This window comes from Nematolebias whitei, chromosome 9 (assembly GCF_014905685.2).
Source record: "Nematolebias whitei isolate Nwh7 chromosome 9, NemWhi1, whole genome shotgun sequence".
In the NCBI taxonomy this organism is placed as follows: Eukaryota; Metazoa; Chordata; class Actinopteri; order Cyprinodontiformes; family Rivulidae; genus Nematolebias; species Nematolebias whitei.
This window is the reverse complement of record NC_056506.1, coordinates 30,900,886-30,921,380: the sequence shown is the minus strand read 5'-3', so window position 1 is coordinate 30,921,380 and position 20,495 is coordinate 30,900,886. Positions and strand designations below refer to the sequence as shown.

At 40.6% G+C, this 20,495-nt stretch overlaps 1 protein-coding gene across 1 annotated transcript in view; it reads left to right on the top strand.

The window, feature by feature from the left end:
- kmt2cb (lysine (K)-specific methyltransferase 2Cb) overlaps nt 1-20,495 on the top strand; it is a 77,108-nt gene that overhangs the window by 45,672 nt on the left and 10,941 nt on the right. The window contains exons 16-41 of the mRNA XM_037682212.1: nt 448-564; nt 810-914; nt 1,337-1,441; nt 3,791-3,972; nt 4,157-4,321; nt 4,425-4,531; nt 4,663-4,734; nt 4,875-5,087; nt 5,573-5,692; nt 5,976-6,101; nt 6,202-6,332; nt 8,416-8,605; nt 9,832-9,924; nt 10,176-10,223; nt 11,068-11,202; nt 12,070-12,102; nt 12,423-12,569; nt 12,662-12,803; nt 12,904-13,139; nt 13,293-13,366; nt 13,765-13,962; nt 14,188-16,164; nt 18,003-18,304; nt 18,421-19,997; nt 20,082-20,193; nt 20,381-20,447. Coding sequence (XP_037538140.1) covers nt 448-564; nt 810-914; nt 1,337-1,441; nt 3,791-3,972; nt 4,157-4,321; nt 4,425-4,531; nt 4,663-4,734; nt 4,875-5,087; nt 5,573-5,692; nt 5,976-6,101; nt 6,202-6,332; nt 8,416-8,605; nt 9,832-9,924; nt 10,176-10,223; nt 11,068-11,202; nt 12,070-12,102; nt 12,423-12,569; nt 12,662-12,803; nt 12,904-13,139; nt 13,293-13,366; nt 13,765-13,962; nt 14,188-16,164; nt 18,003-18,304; nt 18,421-19,997; nt 20,082-20,193; nt 20,381-20,447 — 6,774 coding nt within the window. The remainder of the gene's footprint in view (nt 1-447; nt 565-809; nt 915-1,336; nt 1,442-3,790; nt 3,973-4,156; nt 4,322-4,424; nt 4,532-4,662; nt 4,735-4,874; nt 5,088-5,572; nt 5,693-5,975; nt 6,102-6,201; nt 6,333-8,415; nt 8,606-9,831; nt 9,925-10,175; nt 10,224-11,067; nt 11,203-12,069; nt 12,103-12,422; nt 12,570-12,661; nt 12,804-12,903; nt 13,140-13,292; nt 13,367-13,764; nt 13,963-14,187; nt 16,165-18,002; nt 18,305-18,420; nt 19,998-20,081; nt 20,194-20,380; nt 20,448-20,495) is intronic.

Genomic DNA, 20,495 nt, shown 5'->3' with positions numbered 1-20,495 from the left:
ACATTGCTAACTTTCAGGATAAAATGACTGACTAAATCATCCTGAATTTCTCATCACCTATTGAGCAAATCTTCAATTTCCAAACAACTAAACCAATATTTGTTTATGATTAAATTATAATTGTGCAATAGTAGTGAGAGGAAAGTGTCATTAATCCAGGCAGTGATGACATCAGTCAGTGACAGTTGGGTTTATACATATTAATGAAGAGGAGATTGTTACTTTTTGAGGGATTTGAGATTTCACTTTGAGATTTTGCCAGTCACATTGGATAGTTTGACATCTGTAACCTAATAAAACAAACTTATGTTTTTTTTTTACCACCTGTGTGTTAGTAAAAGTTTATTGCAGTCAGCTGGAGTTTGTGTATGCCTTTTTTTTTTTTTTTATCTGGATTGTTACTTTATAGTCTGATTTATTTTTAAAATCTCCCTCCTTCCTCTACAGGGTCGAGGCTCAGGCTTCCCTGGTAGGAGGAGGCCCAGAGGTGCAGGTCTGTCCGGTCGAGCTGGGCGTGGCAGGGCGAGAGGGAAGAACGGAGTGAGCCCCATTATCAACCCTGGGGTATGATGAACTTCAATGCATTTTTCTACAGTTTTCCAAATAGTAAATGTTAAGATATTTTGGTTTAATAACTAGTTCAGCCTTCATTTAAAAAAATTGCACAACGTTTTGGTGCGATAAGGTATTTTCTAAGTAGTCAAATTAAACTTTATTCACCAAGTGGTTTATTTCTGCAATAAGAATAGGCTTTATAACCTTTTTATAACACTTCTGTTTATTTTCTGTATTTTTCTCCTGATCTTCAGGTCACCACAGTAGAAACACAGTACCCACTCAGAGAGGAGGAAGAGAATGCAATGCATAACACAGTCGTCATATTCTCCAGCAACGACAGCTTCACACTAAAACAAGTATGCTTGTCTTATTTTTATTTTCTTATAGGTGTTCAGATTGATTTGACTTTTTATTTCCAACATTCGTATCAGGTGTTCTTATAATTAAACTTTCACAATAGATTTTTACTACTTACATCACATTGAAATACTGACTGTCGTTTTATTTAATTTTTTTCAAAGTTTCTGTTGCTGTAAGTAGTCAAGTCAAATTTATTTGTATAGCACATTTAAAACAGGAACTGTTACCAAATAAATAATAATAATAAATAGTAACAGATAACTTTTTTAAAAAGAAAAGATTGGTGCTTTAAATATTAAAATTGGATTTTTGTAAACTCTTATTGTAAGCTTCACCGTTATTCATACAGCTGGACTATTGTTCTGAAATCTGGTTACTCATTATGTTGCACCTTTTTTCTGTTATTTCTTTATTTCAGGACATGTGTGTAGTGTGTGGGAGTTTTGGTCTCGGTGCCGAGGGTCGTCTTTTGGCCTGTGCTCAGTGTGGCCAATGCTACCATCCATTCTGTGTTGGCCTAAAGGTACAGTATTCTTGTTATTGAGCTATGTATTTATATATTATGGTTGTGCATCTGTGGTCTCTGGCCACTATGATGCGTATCTTAACAAACTGCCAATAATTTATTTAGTTAAAAATGCATGAGCAGTAGTATGATTCAACATTTTTACAATTTGATGCAAATCAGTGTGAGTTTTGATTAAGAGCCCGACCGATATCAGAATTTTGCTATCGCCGATACCTATATTGGGAGGGAGGGGCTAATGTCGATAACCGATATAATGGCTGAAAAGATTTTTAGCTTTGTCCACTCCCAAGAATCTAAGTAAACAGCTACTTTTAAACCAGTTTTAACACTTGAAGTCTTGAAACAGTCTTCCTAACATACGTTCACATTTTCTATCCTCCACTATTCACCATGAGGTTATCAAGTGTGTTACAAAAATATAAATTAAACAAAGAAATGTCCTTCCCTGCTCATTGTTTAAACAGTCAGTCACGTATAGTGAAGGCCTAATTAGTATGGACCGCAGAGGAATTTTTTTTTCTTTGCAGAGAAGTAAAGATTTCAGACAAACAATGCATTTCACTGAGGACGACAAAGATAACGTTACTAACACTGATATATATTTTACCTCTATGTTAGTTTTATTCTGGCTGAAGTTTTACATGGCAATAGCTTATGCTAGGTAGAGTTGCGATTTCTGGCCCGACCTAACCCGAAATTCAGGTCGGGTCTGGCCAAAATTAAGTGCTTGATGGGTGGGCCGGGTTGGGCTCGGGCTTCTATGATGCGGTTTTACGAATCATACAGCGCAAAGAAAACTAAAGAATGCACAAAATAAAGTTGTGTTAATCTACTTGTAGAGGAGGAGGCAGTAAGTTTATATGTTGAGGATGATGAAAGAAAGAAAATAGAGTGCACAAGTTAATCAAACTGTGAAAAGAAAGAGTAGCGCTGGCACATTGCGCAACAATTGCGCATGTGGCCCTGCCTGCCCTGCTTTGCTCTTATCACACATCTGAGGATTTGCATTTGACCCACAACAAGCGACATAATGGAGCTGGAAAGTATTAAACTAAAGCTAAAACGGGATAACTCACTAAAATGCCAGCACAGTGAGATCTGCTGATGTATGTCAGGTGCACGCTCAGGTCCGCACCCTGCTCTCATCTGAAAATGAAAAGTGAAAGAAGTTGCAGCACCTGAAGCTACAAAATCCGAATCGAGCAGCGCGCTCAGTTAAAAAGACCTTGTTCCACATTTTTCCAAATTATTTTGCTCTAAAAATATTTTTGTTCATCTGTATAATAGCCTATCTTTAGAGTTGATTTTTTTTTTAGACCATTTGTTTTGTATGTTAATAAACAAGAAATCTTATATCTTCCTTTCTCTGAAATACGTTTTTAAAACTATCATGTCAAACGCATTTGCTTAAAAACGCAGTAAAAGCTTAATAAAAAATTTTAAAAAACAGTTGTTGTTTTTTTGTGGGGGTTCGGGCCTCTAATTACAGTTAATTAGTCGGGTCGGGCTCAGACACGGTGCCTATGGACTCAGGCCGAGCCGGGTTGGATTTTTTTAGGCCCGAATGCAACTCTAATGCTAGGTTATCTAAACGTTAGCTTGCTAACTTGAGAAGAACAAAGCTAATGACAAGCGGGTTGGAGGATTGAAGATAATTTATTATTGTTGATTTATTTTACAGCTCAGTTAAAATAAACTTAACATGCTCTGTTCAGCAAAATACACACAGTATTGCTCGCTGCTTTGTCTGTGCTGACAGTGAAAGTTAAATTGAAGGCCATAACTTGAAAATAGTCCGCATGCACCCTCTGCTGGATACATTCTACAGCTACGCCTTTTGCAAGCAAGGACACAGCTCGTTCCTAGTGTTTATATCAGCGCGTACTGGGACAATTATCACCGATACGATGTGTCAACCAAACGCCCATAATCGGCCTAAAATGTTGGCCCCACCGATAAATCGGTTTTGATTCAATACATTGAGATTCAACGATACCACAAACAATGACTGCATTCCAATTACTGAGAATGTTTTTACTGCCACATAAAAAAGACACGTCGTGTTTTAAATTTAAACTTTCATGAAACCTGACTCCCAATTACATAACAATATTCAAAAATTAAGTATGTCAGCAACAGATTGCAAACGGATATTTTTTTACACTGTGAACAATTAAACACAAGTTATTATTTTCTGAAATATAAGCAGATTCACATGATGAAGACGAAGCACAGTTTTACAAATCAATTAATCTTCACATCCTTAATGCATATTAGGGATTATATATTTTTCTGGTAAAGTCGCTCAATTACCCTGCGTCATCATTGCATTATTTTCCACAGATCACCAAAGTAGTGCTGAGTAAAGGCTGGCGCTGTCTGGAGTGCACGGTTTGTGAAGCTTGTGGCCAAGCTACAGATCCTGGTCGCTTGCTGCTGTGTGACGACTGTGACATCAGTTATCACACTTACTGTCTGGACCCTCCACTGCAGAATGTCCCCAAGGACAGCTGGAAGTGCAAGTGGTTAGTAACTCATTTAGAAGACAATAAATTAAATTTGTATGAGGTTGTGTTTAAGATACAGAATCAAGCTGTTGAGCAGATTATCTGTAAAGTAACTAGGAATGATTTAAAGTATATTTATGAGCTTTTCTTTTTGAACCATTTGGTTGGTGGTGAATGACACCTTTCCTCCTTTGTCCTGCAGGTGTGTGTCCTGTACTCAGTGTGGTGCCACCACTTCAGGACTAAGGTGTGAGTGGCAGAATAATTACACTCAGTGTGCTCCCTGCGCCAGCCTTACGTCCTGCCCAGTCTGTCTGTTGGACTACAGTGAAGGCTCCATCATTGTGCAGTGTCGCCAGTGTGACAGGTGTGTAGCGTTTCAGCGAAATTGCCAGCTCAGTAGGGGAAGACTCAACTAATCCACTGTAATAATTGGCACCAATCTAAACTTTGTTCTCTCTTGTCATCAGATGGTTTCACGCCTCTTGTCAGAATCTTCACTCAGAGGAAGATGTAGAAAAAGCTGCAGAGAACAGTTTTGACTGCACAATGTGCCGAACTTTCAAGACCACTAAAGGTGGGAGGACAGTAATTAATTTATGTTTTTACCTGATACTTTTTGTCTGCCTTAAAGCTCATGAATGTCAGAATGACATGTATCCTGTTCTTTCAGTTCTTTTAAGTCTCTTTTGTTTTCATCTGTTGTAGTTGTATCCAAGATTAGAGAAACCACTGAGCCACCATTTATGTCACAGACCATCTCAAGAGTAAAAGAAATAGGTAAGTTAAAATGTTGCAAATGACAGATACTAAATGCAGCAAATGCATTTTTTTTTCTGTTGATTTCCGTTTGATTTCTAAACAGCATGCTCACTTCAGCAACACTTAATCTTGTCTATTTTTTTTATTTTTTTTTTCAGATCTATCAAGAACCTACACCCAGGACGGTGTTTGTTTGACAGAGTCTGGACTTTGTCAGCTCCAGAGCTTGTCTGCTGCAGCATCACGACGACGGAAACCCAAACCCAAACTGAAGCTGAAGATCATTAACCAGAACAGCGTGGCAGTGCTTCAGGCCCCTGTGGACCCTCTTTCTGAACTCTGTCGAGATGAAGACATGGAGGACAACAGAGGTGCCTGTCGTTTCACACAAGCTTGGTCTTGGGTCTTTTTGTGTATTTGTTTCATTATAAGTGTTTTATTATTACACACCAGTACTGTTGGTAAAATTCATACATCGAGCTCTGAACAACCTGGATTATGTGCTTCAGGATTTTTGTTTTGATCAGAGATGTATTTTTTATGTTGTCATGTTTGATATCTCCTTGGAGAATAATGGTTGGTTTGAAAGCTTGTTGAGCAGAGAAACTAGGATTTCTACTCAGCATTCTTCTGGTTTATTTTTTGATCAGTGAGACTTTTATTACAAGACTAAGACAGACAAGTCCCTCTATAAATAAAAGTCATGGGACTGGTGAACTTATTTCAATCAGGTTAATGTCTTTCCACTGAGTTGGTCTCGGATAGAATTGACCCTGTTGCTGTGATGAGGGGCCTGGTTGGGGTGTTCTCAGCTGCTGGGCTGTCACTCATCATCAGTTCTTTCTACCTCTCGCAGAGGCGGAGCTCCTTGATTGTGAGACAAAGTCTGACTCAAGCCTGGAGCGGGAGCCAGTAGAGGATGACTCCAAGGGGGCCGACGGCATCAAGAAGAGGAAGAGGAAACCGTACCGGCCGGGTAGGGCACCTGATTGAAGGAGACAGCTCCTCTGAAGCGTAAAATGGTGCAGTACATGCCCAACGTTGAAGCTGTAGCAAAGCGCTGCCATCTCACGGACTTGAGTGCTCAGAGGGCTTTGGCTGGCGTTTCTAAGCTTTAATGCATTTTGTTATTAACGGAAACATCCAGTGAAAACTCAATACATTTTCAGCCAGTAATGAAAATACAAATGTTGTGTTTAAGTGTACTGTGTGCTTATTTAAAAAGCCTTTCTGTTTTTTTTTCTTTTTCATGCTTAAAGGCATTGGTGGGTTCATGGTTCGCCAGAGGAGCCGTCCAGGCCAAGGTCCTGGCAAGGCTAAGAGAACCCTCTGCAGAAAAGACTCCTCTGGCTCTGTGTCCGAAAATCCCATCGGAAAAGATGATGGTCAGGACACCTAAAATTTGTGCTCTTTTTTCCCCTCATTGTAATAATTTATACCCTCAAAGAGATAACTTAAATGATTTTTGTTTTTCTTTTGTTGCAGGTTGGACAGAGGCACTACCAGATACTCCTGTGGATGAGACACCATCCGGACCTGAGGTTCCAGAGAAGATAAAGAAACGTTATCGAAAGAAGAAGACCAAACTGGAGGAAGCATTCCCCGCCTACCTACAGGTCAGTCATCTGTCAACAGAAAAAAACATAGTGTACACGGGTGACCATTTGGTAACTACTTCTACACAGATTGAGACTTTATTTGGCATTTATGCCAGTGTACAGCCAATGACTTGGTGCAATGAATTCCTGCATAAATGTGTACAAATTAATTCTACTAAACGGCGTTTCTACTAGATTATTGGCCTTGGCAGGACATTTGTTGGACGGGGGTGGTATCTGTAGCGACTCTCCCTGTTCAGCGGTTGTGGGACATTTGGTGTAGGGGTGGGGGGATTTTGGTAGGCAGAGTGTTTAGTTCTGTTGACAGGGCGGGGCACCCACCCTCCTTGGATAATGGTTGGGGAAACACTGCTAAAGTAATAACTTTAGAGTTTGATGCAACGGTTGAATCAGGTCCTCTGGACGGATTCTTCTTTGTTGAAACTCGTCTTTTATCCAAAATACTTCAGTCTGAGGAGCTGCAACAAACTCAGTCTTATGTTTTCCCATTTCTGACATATTTAAAACGTGTATGAAATGACTGTTCAGGTTTTACCATATCTTTAAAAAGGAGTTGTTGTTTTTTTTGTCACTCTGGGGAAGGTTGGATAACCAAAGTACATTGCCTTGCAGAACTTAAGTGCACTGAGCCCCTTTTGTGGGTTTTTTGAAAGAGGAACAGCCTGAAGGAACTCTCAGTGGAGGATACTTGTCTGTGATTATAACTTTTTAAACGGCCCCTGTCTCAGTCATGAATTGACAAACACATAACTGGTGACGACTTCAAGGCTTTCCGTCCCTAGCTAGTATCTTGGTGTCATCTTGTATTGGCTAAAACAAAGATAGGTGATGTGCATGAAGTCACTGGTGGCTGTAAGTGCAGCTCTTTATCCCCCCACATTACAGAGGAGAGGGCTGGTTTGAAGTCAAACCTAAAGGTCTGACACAGTGAAGCTGATTTCATTAATTATTGAGATAACATGTCTGGCTTTTAATGTGCAGCAATAAGCAGTGGTCGTATGTTGCTGTGGATACTTCTTGACTTTTTAGATGTTTTGAAGGTGCTTGTTAGAAAATGTGCTGGGGTTTTTTCCTTCTGTTTCACGTCATTTGCTTTAGGCCATCAGACATCTCAGCACGGCTATTTTTTTGTATTTGTCTTCAAGGAAGCAACACTTTCCTGTATTTTAAGAGTGCATTCACACCAGCCCTGTTGAGTCCGCTTTAATCGGACTCTAGTCCGTTTGCCTAGAAAGTCCAGTTCGTTTGGGGAGTTGTGAATACGCAATCGAACTCTGATGCGGACCAAAAAAGCAATCTCTGGTCTGCCTAAAAACCTAGGTCTCTAGGTCTAGGTTGAAGTGAGCTCTGGTGCGGTTCGAATGCATTGTGAATGAAAGTGGACCGGAGACCACTCCAAAAGCAGGAAGTGGACTACAGCGCAGGGCATTCTGGGTAAATACAACCAAAACAAACGTGCATTTCTCATACCTCACAGGAGCCGTCTCAGCTGCCTTGTGTGAAAAACATTCTCCATGGTCTTCTGCCTCATCTTCTGCTCTGAGTCCATTGTTGGAAAATGTTTGTTTGGCACATGAGCCACAGACAAAACAGAAATCCTTAAACTTCTAAAATTTGACATCACTCCATTTTTGTTTTTATTTCTAGAAGTAAGTTGTGCTCAGTGTCTTCTTCTGAGGTTTTTGTGTAGTTTCCTTCAGTAGTTCCTTGGTGCAATGCCACCACAGGCGAGGGGGGGACAGGTTGGCTCGATTGTGATTGTTCAGTGTGAATGTGAACCACACCAGCTGAAAATGTAAACAAATGTTCTGAATATTGGTCCCCAATCAAACCGAGTCTACCAGACTATCAGGTGTGAAAACAACCTAAGTGATATTGTTCTTCAAGCTTCCTGATTTTTTATTTATTTTTATATTTACTTTGACTGATTTTCACTCGTCGATTTTGCTTTTTATATCACAAAGCATGAAGTCACCATTTTTAAACAATGAGACTAACCTGTATAAATAAAGGCTGAATCTTAAGTAAACCATAAAAACATGTCAACACAAAGGTGACTGGTACTCTGTGTCATATTCAGGAGGCTTTTTTTGGAAAGGCCCTACTGGACAAAAGCAAGCAGGGCAGGCACCATGGAGTTGAATCAGGCTTCCTGGAGGACGGACAGGGCCAGATAGAGAGGAAGCACCCGACCACAAGCTTCCTGGGCACAACATCAGACCCGCTGCTCAGCGCTGCAGCATCTGTTCCTACAAGACATGCAGCAGCACGTATGTATACACATTGCATCATTTTTTCAAGCTCACATGTTTTAATTCACTAAATCATAGCAGTAAGTAAGACTTATGAGTTGAAATGTTTTATATGAGGAAAAACAAACGAAAACACTGCTGTAAACAACTTGGTTCAAGTGTGTTCTTCAACAGGTAGAAGTGTAGTTTGGTACACAATATTTTATTTTATCATTCAAGTTTCTTTCCATTGTATCCACTAGGGTCATTTTTATTAGTTTTTTTTTACAGATTACAATGAACGCATTCACTGTATAACAGCCAGTATTTAATTGTTTCAGACAAGAAAAGAGAAAAATAAACATTTGAGGGTTATCTTGGTTTAACTTTTACTAGCCCGTATCATGAGCTAATTGTCCCCCATTGCAGAGCAAAAAGGGGGAATTGGAAGTACTCTCTGTCCAGCCGTGAATATTGTGAGCTTGATAATATGAAAATTAAGTGAGGTACCCACTTCCATTTTGTTGTGTGACTGCATCTAGGCTGAAGAAAGTTTCCTTTGAAAAATTAGGTTGCCAGGTCAAAATCCAAGATGGATCCAAGATCATATATATGTGGTGGCCAAGGCCACTCCTGACTGCCGTTGCACCTGGTGGTGGATAAAATAGTTCCTCCACTTGACAGGATCCATCACTTTGCACCACTTCTGACAAAAAAAATACCTGCTTTCCTACACAATGTAACTCCTCCCCACTTTAATATCTTGCACCAAAAACATTAAGGTTTACTTGCATTCCCTTTTCAATTCCAGTTCAGAAAAACACTCCTCGTAAACTGCAATTCATTATCCAAATCCTTCAGCGACGGAGGATGTCAGTGTACATCTTGTTAAGTAAATTAAATTAAGAGAACCTAACGAGTGAAGTATGCCTTTTTGTTTTCAAGCGTACTTTGTCCCACTTTGTGTGTCCTGCCTTTTAAATATTTTTGTTTTATTATATGGCATATGTTCCTTTGCAGTTGTATAACAATGTTCAAGTCAACAAACAGCCAGGTGCCTAAATGTGACCGTCACTGCTAAATCCCTATTTGCAAGTTTTAGTTCTTGCAAATTTGAGTTCATTCAGTGTTCATTCAAGAACATATCTACATGTGGCATTCACACAGGGCTCCAAATCACCTGTTCATTCATCATCATTTATTATTTGTGACAATTTGGTTTTCTTCTTTTCTTTTTTTGTTCCTTCCTTTTCTTCCATTCACAGAGCCAACCGAGGAACCATTAGTTGATCTAGCTGATGTTTTGAACTCGGGTGCAGACATCTTGGGTGTGCTCGGAAAGCCAAGCAGTGACTCTGGTGCGTCATATATCTTCACAGGCAGTCATGGTGGCCGAATGCATTAATAGCCACCTAGCTGTTGGTTTTTAACATCCTCTCCTAATACAGAAATGTCCCCAGAGAGCAGGTTTATTTTGCTTTCACAGCCTTTAGTGATTTTATTTATTGCCACATTCTTTAACAAAGCTTTAATTTTCCATTTTTGATTTTCTGTGTTTTGCTTGTTCTGTCTTCACCATTTTATTTCACTTGGTTTTGGGTTCTTGTAGGTCTTGATTTTTGCCCCTTCAAGGTTGACACCTCACCACCTTCTTTTGGTAAGGGTGCTATGGCCTATTACTCCCTTGCTTTGGTGCGTCCTTCTACGGTTTGTGTCTTTGTTTGCGTGCACATGTGTAAACAGAAAGGCTGCTTTTTTTTTTACTTACTGTAGCTTTTTCTCAACCATTTCAAATTGTTTTAACACTCATAAACTCTGCTCAGCGCTTACCTAACCGCTCTCAGCTTTGACCTGAGTGTTTTTGGTGTGTCAGTCTTTGTGTTTGTGAGCCTCTGAATACCCGTCATAAATTTGTAACCGCTTAGCTAAAGATGTCTTGAAGATGGCAATGAAACTGACAAGGACATGCTAGCATTAAAAAATAAGCACTTTTAGAAGCAGTACAGAGAGGTAGAGACCTCTGCACATGTCCTTATGGTTACTGTAGATGGTGGAAAACATCTGTCCCTTTAATCCCTTTGCTTTTATGATTAAAAAGCTGTTTCAAATGCCCTTTGTTTTTTGTCTTGAAAAGCAATTTTATTCGTCTAATTCTCTGATGCAGGTGGATAAACAGTTGCATTTTATCAGTAATTTGATATTTTTTAAGTAAAGGATGGCTTCAAACTACTATTGTTTATAGATAGTCATTAATTCTGGTGTAAATGCTGAAATACCCCTTTAAATACCTGTTAAACAAAGCAAAAAACTTCAAGGAGCTGAAATCATACATTTAATTTTATTTATTTCTACAGGCTGACAAAACGAACGTTTTATTTTCACATACTTTTTTTATTTGTTTTATGAATTCATGATTAGCATCAGCAGGGAATTTTTTTAGATTAATTAGTTTTTTGTTAGATTTATTTATTTGTTTTGTTTATCTGTGTGTGTTTCCACAGCTGGCCTGGACATCGGACCCCTGGCAGAAAGCTCCCCAGTAGCACCTCAGGCTGGACGAAGGACACCTCGAACTATCCCAGAGGAGCCCCTGGACGGTATTCTCAGCCCAGAGTTGGACAAGATGGTCACTGATGGTTAGTTGAGGAGGCCTGGCATCAATATATATCATTACATCCACACCATAAACCTTTCCATACTAACCAAGAGACAATACCCACTGTTTTCCACCACAAGTTATTTTATAAAAGGAATATAAAATAAGGACTAAAGAGCTAAAATGAATTGTAACTGTCGATATTTATTCAAGTGAGATGTTGCAGGATTCAAGAGACAATTTCCTGCATTTCTCAAACACTACTTATTGTTTTAGTTTAACATTCATTTAAATAAAAAAAAACCTTCAGCTATAGATTAAATGCTACAATAGATATAGTCTTGACTTAGTGAATTACTGTAAAATCACAGGACAGCAGAACTTAAAGTGGAGATTCAGTATGAGGATTTTTGTTGGAATATGTTACATTCAAAAATGATGAGAAGTATTTTTCCTTTGTAAAAAAAAAAAAAAATAGATTTTTTAAAATGCCAATTTTAGCCCTCTTTTTGGATTGGCATTTTTAATGCATCATATGAGTTTGCACAGTCCTTTTTTCTAAATATTGCAGGTCAACTTTTTTAATATAACTTAATTTTTGTGTTGGTCTTTACAGTCATTGGTCATTTTTTAAGGGTAGAGACTTCTTGTTTTGTTTTTTTTGTGTTTTTTTTGACAAACGTCTGTTTTGACATTACAGACGAAGGATATTGTAGATTGAAAATTGTATATTGTAAGAGAAGTAGTTGCTTTGTCAGCTGTCTGTTAACTAATTTGACAACTATTTATGAGATACCACACTGCACTGAGCTATGTGGAAAATTGACTTATTAAAGGGCACTTAAATAACAATGTTGCTTCAGAATCATTACCAAGGTTTTATTTTTCTTTTTTTTCTTATTTTCAGAGTCAATGCTCAGCAAACTTTACAAAATTCCAGGTTAGTAATTTTATCATTTTTGTATGACTAACCACTTGGACCACAGTTAAAGCTGCTGTTCGACGTAATGTTTTTATGCTATTAGTGCTTAGTGTATTATGTAGCTGATGTGTTTTTTAGTTCATATCTTAGATCTTATTACTGTTTTTCTTTTACATTTTATTGTTGGATGTAACTGGGACCCTGTGTACATAATCTCGTTCCACCACATGTAACACATGAGATGCGAATGACAAATCTTTCTGACTCTGACTCTCTGACTGACTCTAAAGGCCTGAAATTTTATATTCTAGTTTGTTTTATTCATTACTTTATTTTAGAACTGGAGAGCAAGGATGTGGAAGATCTTTTCACAGCAGTTCTTAGCCCAAGTACAAGCCAACCACCTCCACCGCAGGTGCCTCACCCCCAGTGTCCAGGACCTGTCTCTGCCACACCTGGTACTAGCATGCCTCATCCCAATGCAGGTATATTTTTAATCACTATGAAGATCTGATGTCTACATTCAGTATTTTGTAGCATCCACGCATCAGATTGACCTTTTAAGTTCTGCATTTAGGACACCTCATGTTTCCAAGAATGTCAGTGATAAATGGATTAAGAGGGCCAAGCCAGCGCTTTCCGACAGCTCCAGGAACAGGACCCTGCATTCCAGAAACATTTTCTCCTCTTAATCGTATGCCTTTTTCTGACAATCCAAGGTAATATAATGTTTAACAACTATAGAACTAATAAATAGTTGTTGCTGTTTTTCTCTGAAAAATAATTCAACCCATTGAGCTGTAATTATTGATGTTACAGGGATATAAAATTTAATCAAATGCCTAGAGAAGCACTTGGTCCATGGCCTTCCCCTGCCCATGGCCCTGCCCCTGCACCCCCTGGATCTTTGCCTGAGGGAGAGACTGAAGCCATGTCAAATGCCCAAAGAAGTACACTCAAGTGGGAAAAGGAGGAGACACTTGGAGAGCTTGCCACTGTTGCACCTGTCCTGTATACCAATGTCAATTTTCCCAACCTCAAAGAAGAGTACCCAGGTTTGTGAATGGCTCTAAAGCATTTTTTTCTTCTTTGACTGTGATGATTTTGTATATTCTGATGTCTAGTCTTTATTTACCTTTTGCATCATTTGGGTTGCAACTAAAATGTCCTCACTGTCATGACACCTCTTTCTATTTCTCTCCCAACAGATTGGTCCACAAGAGTAAAACAAATTGCTAAACTTTGGAGGAAAGCTAGTTCACAAGACAGGGCTCCATATGTGGTAAGATCACTCAGACCCCTGTATCCTCTTGTCTGTGCCCAATCCAATGTGAAATCCAGTCATTTCCGACTCTGTCAAACATTTGCCTCAGTCGTCAGTTTCACTACTTAGGAACTACTGTAGATTACAGTAACAGAATGATCCATGTTGCTAGAAATAATTTAAGATTTCTAGCTTTTTTATATAAAGAAAATTGCATTATGAATTTTGTGTATGTGAAAAACATTTTAGTCACTTAAGAAATAGTCCTTGAAATGTTTTCAGTGCCTGAAGCTTATCCAGTCTAACTTTAATAGAAAAAAAATTTAATTACTTTTTACATTGAATTTTTGCTCTTGTTTGGCTTCTCGCTCTGTTTACAAAATATTTGTTTCTTCTGCTTTTGATGTATTATTTAGCAAAAGGCAAGAGATAACCGAGCAGCCTTGCGCATCAACAAAGTCCAGATGTCAAATGAGACGGTGAAGAGGCATCATCCACAGCAACAGCCCCCTGAGGTGTTTGATCCCAACTTACCACTAGACACAGAACTCCTGTTTAAAGACCCTTTGAAACCAAAAGAGTCAGAGCATGAACAAGAGTGGAAGTTTAGACAGGTAAGAGTGTATGCAATGAAGTCAGCGTATGCAGCGCCAGGTCAGCTTTATATTAAGACAGCTAAGAAGTGGTGGTTTAGTAAAGCTACCTAATCACCTGCTCTATCCTTCGCATTAACCGTGATGACAGTGGTGGTTAGTAGGTCCAGTTCATTTTTGGCATGAGATTATATCTGCATCTGTGTTGATTTTTAATCCCTCTTTTCACATTATGTCTCCCAACAGCAAATGAGGCAGAAAAGCAAACAGCAAGCCAAAATTGAAGCCACTCAGAAGTTGGAGCAAGTTAAGAATGAGCAACTTCAGCAACAGCAGCAGCAACAACTGCAACAACAGACAACCAGTCAGTCAGAGGGAGATGACAATAACAGTGGTAACCAGAGCCCAGTTTCCCAACCAAGCAATGACAGTATGTCCCCAATGCAGCAGTTCAGCTCGAAAGAAAATTTTGCCAGGCCGCAGCTACAGGGAACTCCCACGTCGGGTCCTCCAGAGGATGTGTTCTTACGACCACCTCCTCCCCCACCATCTGGCCCTTCTTCCCAGCCTCAGTCTCCACAGGTGTTCTCACCAAGTTCTTCTGGGTCGAGACCATCTTCTCCGTGGGACCCATATGCCAAAATGGTTGGGACCCCAAGACCACCAACTCTAGGACCAAATGCTTGTCGCAGAATGTCTGTTGAGTCTGGTAAATCCCCCACCTCTTTGATGGAGCAGCAAGACCGAGGGAGGCCCTCTCCAGCACATGAATCTTTTGGTTCTCCTACATCAGTGTGTAGTGACCCTTATGCCAAACCTCCTGACACACCAAGGCCCACTGGGGAAATTGACCCCTTTTTGAAGCCCATGGGTCCTCCCAGGGGTAGTCAGGCTGCTCAAGGAAGATCGCCAATGGGCTCTCCTGGTAGAGACCCATACTCAAGACCAATGATAAGAAATGATGCCTACCAGCGCATGGCCCAGAACAGGATGATTTTGTCTGACCCTTACTCGAGGCCTTTAATAGCACCCATTCCTGGTAGTAATGAGTCTGGTTCTGTCCCTCTGTTCAAAACACCGATGCCTCCTCAGGATCCTTTCAGCCGACCAGGTTTGCATCCATCGGAAAGGTTTTCTCAAAATCAGCTGAATGACCCATATGCACAACCCCCACATACCCCAAGACCATCAGGGAATGATAATTTCACCAGTCCTCCTAGAATGAGTCAGCATCACCCTCAAGGGCACTCATTTGTCCAGCCGGGACCAGTAACTCAAATGTCTAAGAATCCTTATGCACTTGCACCTTCCACTCCAAGGCCAGATCGTTTCACATACGACCACTTTGGCCAGCCTCCAGGTCCCAACAAGCCAGGTGTTGATCCTTTCTCTCACCCTACTGGTAATCAGCGATTGATTAATGAACATGAAGCTCAACAGCGACCATTTTTTGAACCCTATGCTCGACCACCAGGCACTCCACGTCCACATGACAACTATGGTCAGCCATCAAACTCACCTGGTTCTTCCTCTGACCCTTACTCACAGGCTGCTCCTCGTGCAGGTGGGATGAACCAGTTCTCTCATAAGTCCCACCCTGGACAACGAATGTCTCCTTCCCACTCCATGGACCTATATGGCCAGCCATTAGGTGCTCCTCGACCCTCTCTAGGTGATAGGTTCACCAAGTCACCAGGGAGCCAGAGGGGCCCAGTGGAGCAATTTACTAATACACCTGCAGCTTTAAGGCCAGGGGTTAATGACATATTTTCCCAGCCAGGCCCCTCTAGACCAATGCTTAATGATCCTTATGCTCAACCACCAGGGACCCCAAGACCTGGTCCTGATGGTCATAACAGACCAATGCCAAGGCCAGGACAAAGTCAGGATCCTTTCTCCCCACCCCAAGGCAGGCTTCAAGAGCCATTTCCTCATCCAGACCCTCACACACCAAAGCACCCTGGTGTTTCAGAAGATGGATTCAGTTCGTCACCAACAAGAAGACCCAATCAGACACCTGGCCATGACCCATTTGAACAAGCCCCTATGACCCCTTGTCCTCAAGCAACAGAGAAAATGGAGACAAAAGATCAGACAGCTGTGGGTAACAATGGAGCCAGCCATCAGGACCCTACCCAAATGCCAACCAATCCACAAATACCTGCTGCATCTTCTGAAGCACAGGGAGCTGCTCTTGCTGAGACGGAGGAAAAACTCAGACAGGTACCAGAAAATTGAGACATATTAGTTATTTTAGTTGGTTATTGGTTCTCCTATGTCCATATAAAACATTCACTGAACCAGCAGTCACTATTTTAGTCATCTGATTTATTGTCTTCAGGATAAATCAGATGATTCTGCAACAAGAGAATGCTAGTTTGTATAAGTGTCATTCTTCTGTATCACTCACTACAACTGATTCAATATATAAAGTTGTTGAATTTTGCGTTTGCTGGTGTTGAGCAGGACACTGTTTTATACCACCAAATATTCCTCAAAATATATTTTTGTCTAATGTATTACCAGCTGTTCAGGAATTGTTGTTGTCTTATTACTGTATGCAATTTTAGGGCATTTTAAGAGTTTCTCCAATTTTTTTACTTTTATTTCTTAGATATGCAGCACATTTGCTTCATTTCATCATGAAATAAAATTAACAACAAATTACAGCTCAAACAAAAAGATTTATAATTAGTTAAAATCGCCATCCATCCTTGCATTTTCATTACCCATTTGCTAGTGCCTATCTCCAGCAGTCGTGAGTCTGTCCGAATGCACCCTGGACAAGCTGCAAATACATCACAGAACCACACATAGACAAAAAGGACAAACAATTATGCACACTCTCCCTCACAGCTAGGCATGTTATAAAGTTACCAATTAACCTGACATCCATTTTTTGTTTTTGGGGTTAAAACTAAAGTACCCAGAGAAAGCCCACACTTGCACAAAGAGTACAGGTATATGCAAACTCCACATAGAAAGGTCCAAGCTGGGAAGCAAACCTGCAACCTTCTTGCTGTGAGGCGACAACGCAAACCTCTTCTCTGCCGTACTGCCCGCAAGAGTCAGCGTGTCACAAAAATGTTTGTCTGAAATAAGCCAAGCAGCATATTTGCCTTATCAAGGCTGAGCAGGAGACATAGCAAGCTGGGAAAATTTCTCGTTTCTAAAGACATGATCTGAAGGTAGCGCTCGCACAGAGTTGTTAGATTTCCACAATCATCATTTTTGGAGATCACAGTTTCTCTTCAACAACCAATCCAATAAGCTTTTTGCTCATTTTAACCACCGTGTGTCTTGCTGCTTCATTTGCAACAAACTTTTCCAAAGTGAACACGTTTTTTTTTTTTTTTAGCTTACTCTGCTTTTTTATTCTTTTCAGCCTTCACTCTTAATAGCTGCTGCATTATTGTGAAAGGTTGCTGTGGTAATGGATTTATAGCAACAAGTTTTGATACGTTTGGCTTGTTTGTTTTACAAGCATCTTGGAAATTTTAAATCATTTTACTAGGCTAGAAAATTAGCAAGTTATTGCCAGAATATAATGTGCATTAGTCATGGGCCAAGCTAACTGTGATGTCAGCAGTCACACAGGTTGAGGTTACACTGACGTTTCAGATGTGCCGTATCCACTCCAATTCTCTTCCTCAATGATAGGCTCTGCAAAGGAGTAGACAGTACCTCAGTACAGCAGAATTAACACTAGAGAAACCCAAATTTAAAATTTTCAATGGTTCCAGATCATCCTTATTGCGGTTTGGCTGTCGAGAAAAATGGACAAACTTTGCAGCTGAAATTTTAATAATGGTATTCGAATCAGGGTTGTTATGTTTAGAAAGTACTTTAGGCCACTGCCTAACCCTAATATGTGCCTTTATGTCTCAAAACCAACCTGTTAGTTTTTAACCATTTTTATTGGTGTGTCTCTGCTTGACCTGAGTAATTTTGTGTAAATGTTTTCTTGTAAAAAAATTTATATGGACTGTGATGTGGGATTTTTTAATGTTTTTTTTTTGTGATTTAAAAAGCTTAAATCTTTATGATTATTTCTGCTCCAGCGACAAAAAATTAGGGAACTTCTCCAGCAAAGGACTGCAACCCGCCAGGAGAGGGTTCCTCTGGAACCCGCTGGTAACACAACCTCAGGAACACCGCGACCCTGGCCCCTGGAGGGCCCTGGGCAACAAGGGGAAATGTTCAACAGACCTCCTCCACCTTATCCAGGACAAGGACCCATAAGAGGGCCTGTAAGATATCCTGGACCTTTTCCAGGTGATCAGCGTTTCTGCTTCCCTAGTGAAGGACAAATGCTTCGAGCCCCGCATCCTGGAGATCCTAATTTGAGACAGCAAGGACCAAGGTTTGTGTTACAATTCTTTGTGATACCTTTGTGTTTCAAATGTTCTGTACTTCATAACACATCAGTCTACAAAACAAAGTTTACCATTGTGTGTATTTTTTTCTATTCTGTTGTAGGTTTCCATTTACAGCTAGTGTTTCAGGACTTCATGGGGCTCAAGAGTTCTTTCACAGGGGTGAGCACACAATGCAGAATGTACCTCCTCAAATGAGACTACCCATGTCTGCTGAAATGACAAAAAGCATGGGAGGAAACCCCATGGGGCTTCCTCATCACTTCCCACCACGTGGTATGCCAATGCAACAGCACAATATAATGGGCCAGCAATTCATTGAGCTGCGACACAGAGCAGCTGAAAACAGGCCACGCTTACAATTTCCACCTGGTAGCATTCAAGGAAGCAACATGGATCCCAACATGCAGGGTCAAAGACCTCCAGGCTTTTTACGAGCACCTGATTCCAGGTTCACTTTAAATCAGGGTCCCAAAATGGGAGACCCCTTAGCCAGTCAGACTGGCCACTTACACTTCTCTGCCAGTATGGACAATCTTCATCAGCACACCCAGATACCAGGGATCAATCCAATCAAACAATCTCCGCTGATGAGATCGATGAGTCAACCTGCTTCAAATGAGATCCAGAACATGGCAACATCCATGATCCTGTCTGCTCCCCCTGCTGCACATTCCGAGGCTGCAACTGCATCGAGCAGTGAAGCTGTAGAAGAGAAATTAGACGGAGAGGATTCAGCAGTCAAAGATCTCGAGGACGTGGAGGTGAAAGACCTGGTAGACTCGGACTTGGAAAATTTAAACTTGGATCCTGAAGATGGCAAAGACCTTGATCTAGAAACCAATGATCTACACCTTGATGACTTTATTAAATGTGGTAAGTTTGACATAATTGCTTACACAGACCCTGACTTGGATGACATCAAGAAAGACATGTTTAATGAGGAACTTGATCTCAGTGATCCAATGGATGACAATGCTGAAGCTGTGGAAATTAACAAAAATGCCTGCACTGTAACTGATCCATCATCCAGTTCAGCATCTTCACTGACAAAGTCAGAAGCTACAGGTGAATGTTCCTCAGCTGAACTCAAGCCAGAAGTCTCTGGGACTCAATCCTCTGGTTCATTCGCATCTGAGCAGGAAATTAAAACCGAGGTCAAAGACTGTCAGGGGCCCACTGAGGTGGTAAATCAGCAAGCTTCTGGAAATGCCCCAAACCAGCAGGGAGTTCTCTCTGACGCCACTCCAGTCTTGTCTAGTTTACTCATTAAGCAGCAGCCTGAAGAGCAGTCATTAAATCCAATCATTGGATCTGTCAACCAAGGAGGTAACCTCATGGCCCAGCAGAACCAAGTCACAGAGACTCAGCATACCTCAGCACTTACAGTGAGTCAAACAATACCTGACACCACCACTGCAGGAGAAGTTTCTATGGCTGTCTTTGGGGCAGACCATCAGGTGGTGCTGACCCCTGGAGTGGACCAGAGTGGTCTAAACCAAGTCCAGCAGACAGGGTTGAACACAGCAGCGGGGCAGCAGCAGCGTCCTCTTCTGCTGGATGAGCAGCCACTTCTGCTGCAGGACCTTCTAGACCAGGAAAGACAGGAGCAACAACAGCAGAGGCAGATGCAAGCTATGATACGCCAGCGTTCCAGTGACACCTTTTTTCCCAACATCGGTACGGTATTTAGGCCTCTCTAGATTTCTGTATGGGTCACCTGGTAGATTGGTTGTCTTACTTTGCTTTGTTTGTCATTTGAAGATTTTGATGCCATCACAGACCCCATCATGAAAGCCAAAATGGTTGCCCTGAAAGGCATCAATAAAGTCATGGTTCAGAACAACATAGGGATGACTTCAATGGTTATAAACAGGTACAAATTTCTATTGTTCCTACACAAATATACATATTTTTACACAAATCATGACAATTAGTGCCAGTAAAAAGTATAGCTTGCAGAATAAACTGTGTAAATGATTAGTAGTTACTACTGGCACATTTTTGAATTATTAAATGAGAAATCCATTCATAAATCTAAGTATGGCATTTCTGTGCCCCAGATTTCCCTCTGGTCCTGTACCTCCTTGTCCTGAAAGCACACCTCTCCCTCCACAAGTTGTTGAACCGGTAATAGACAATCTATTTAGTTCATTCCAATAAATATGTCTTATATTC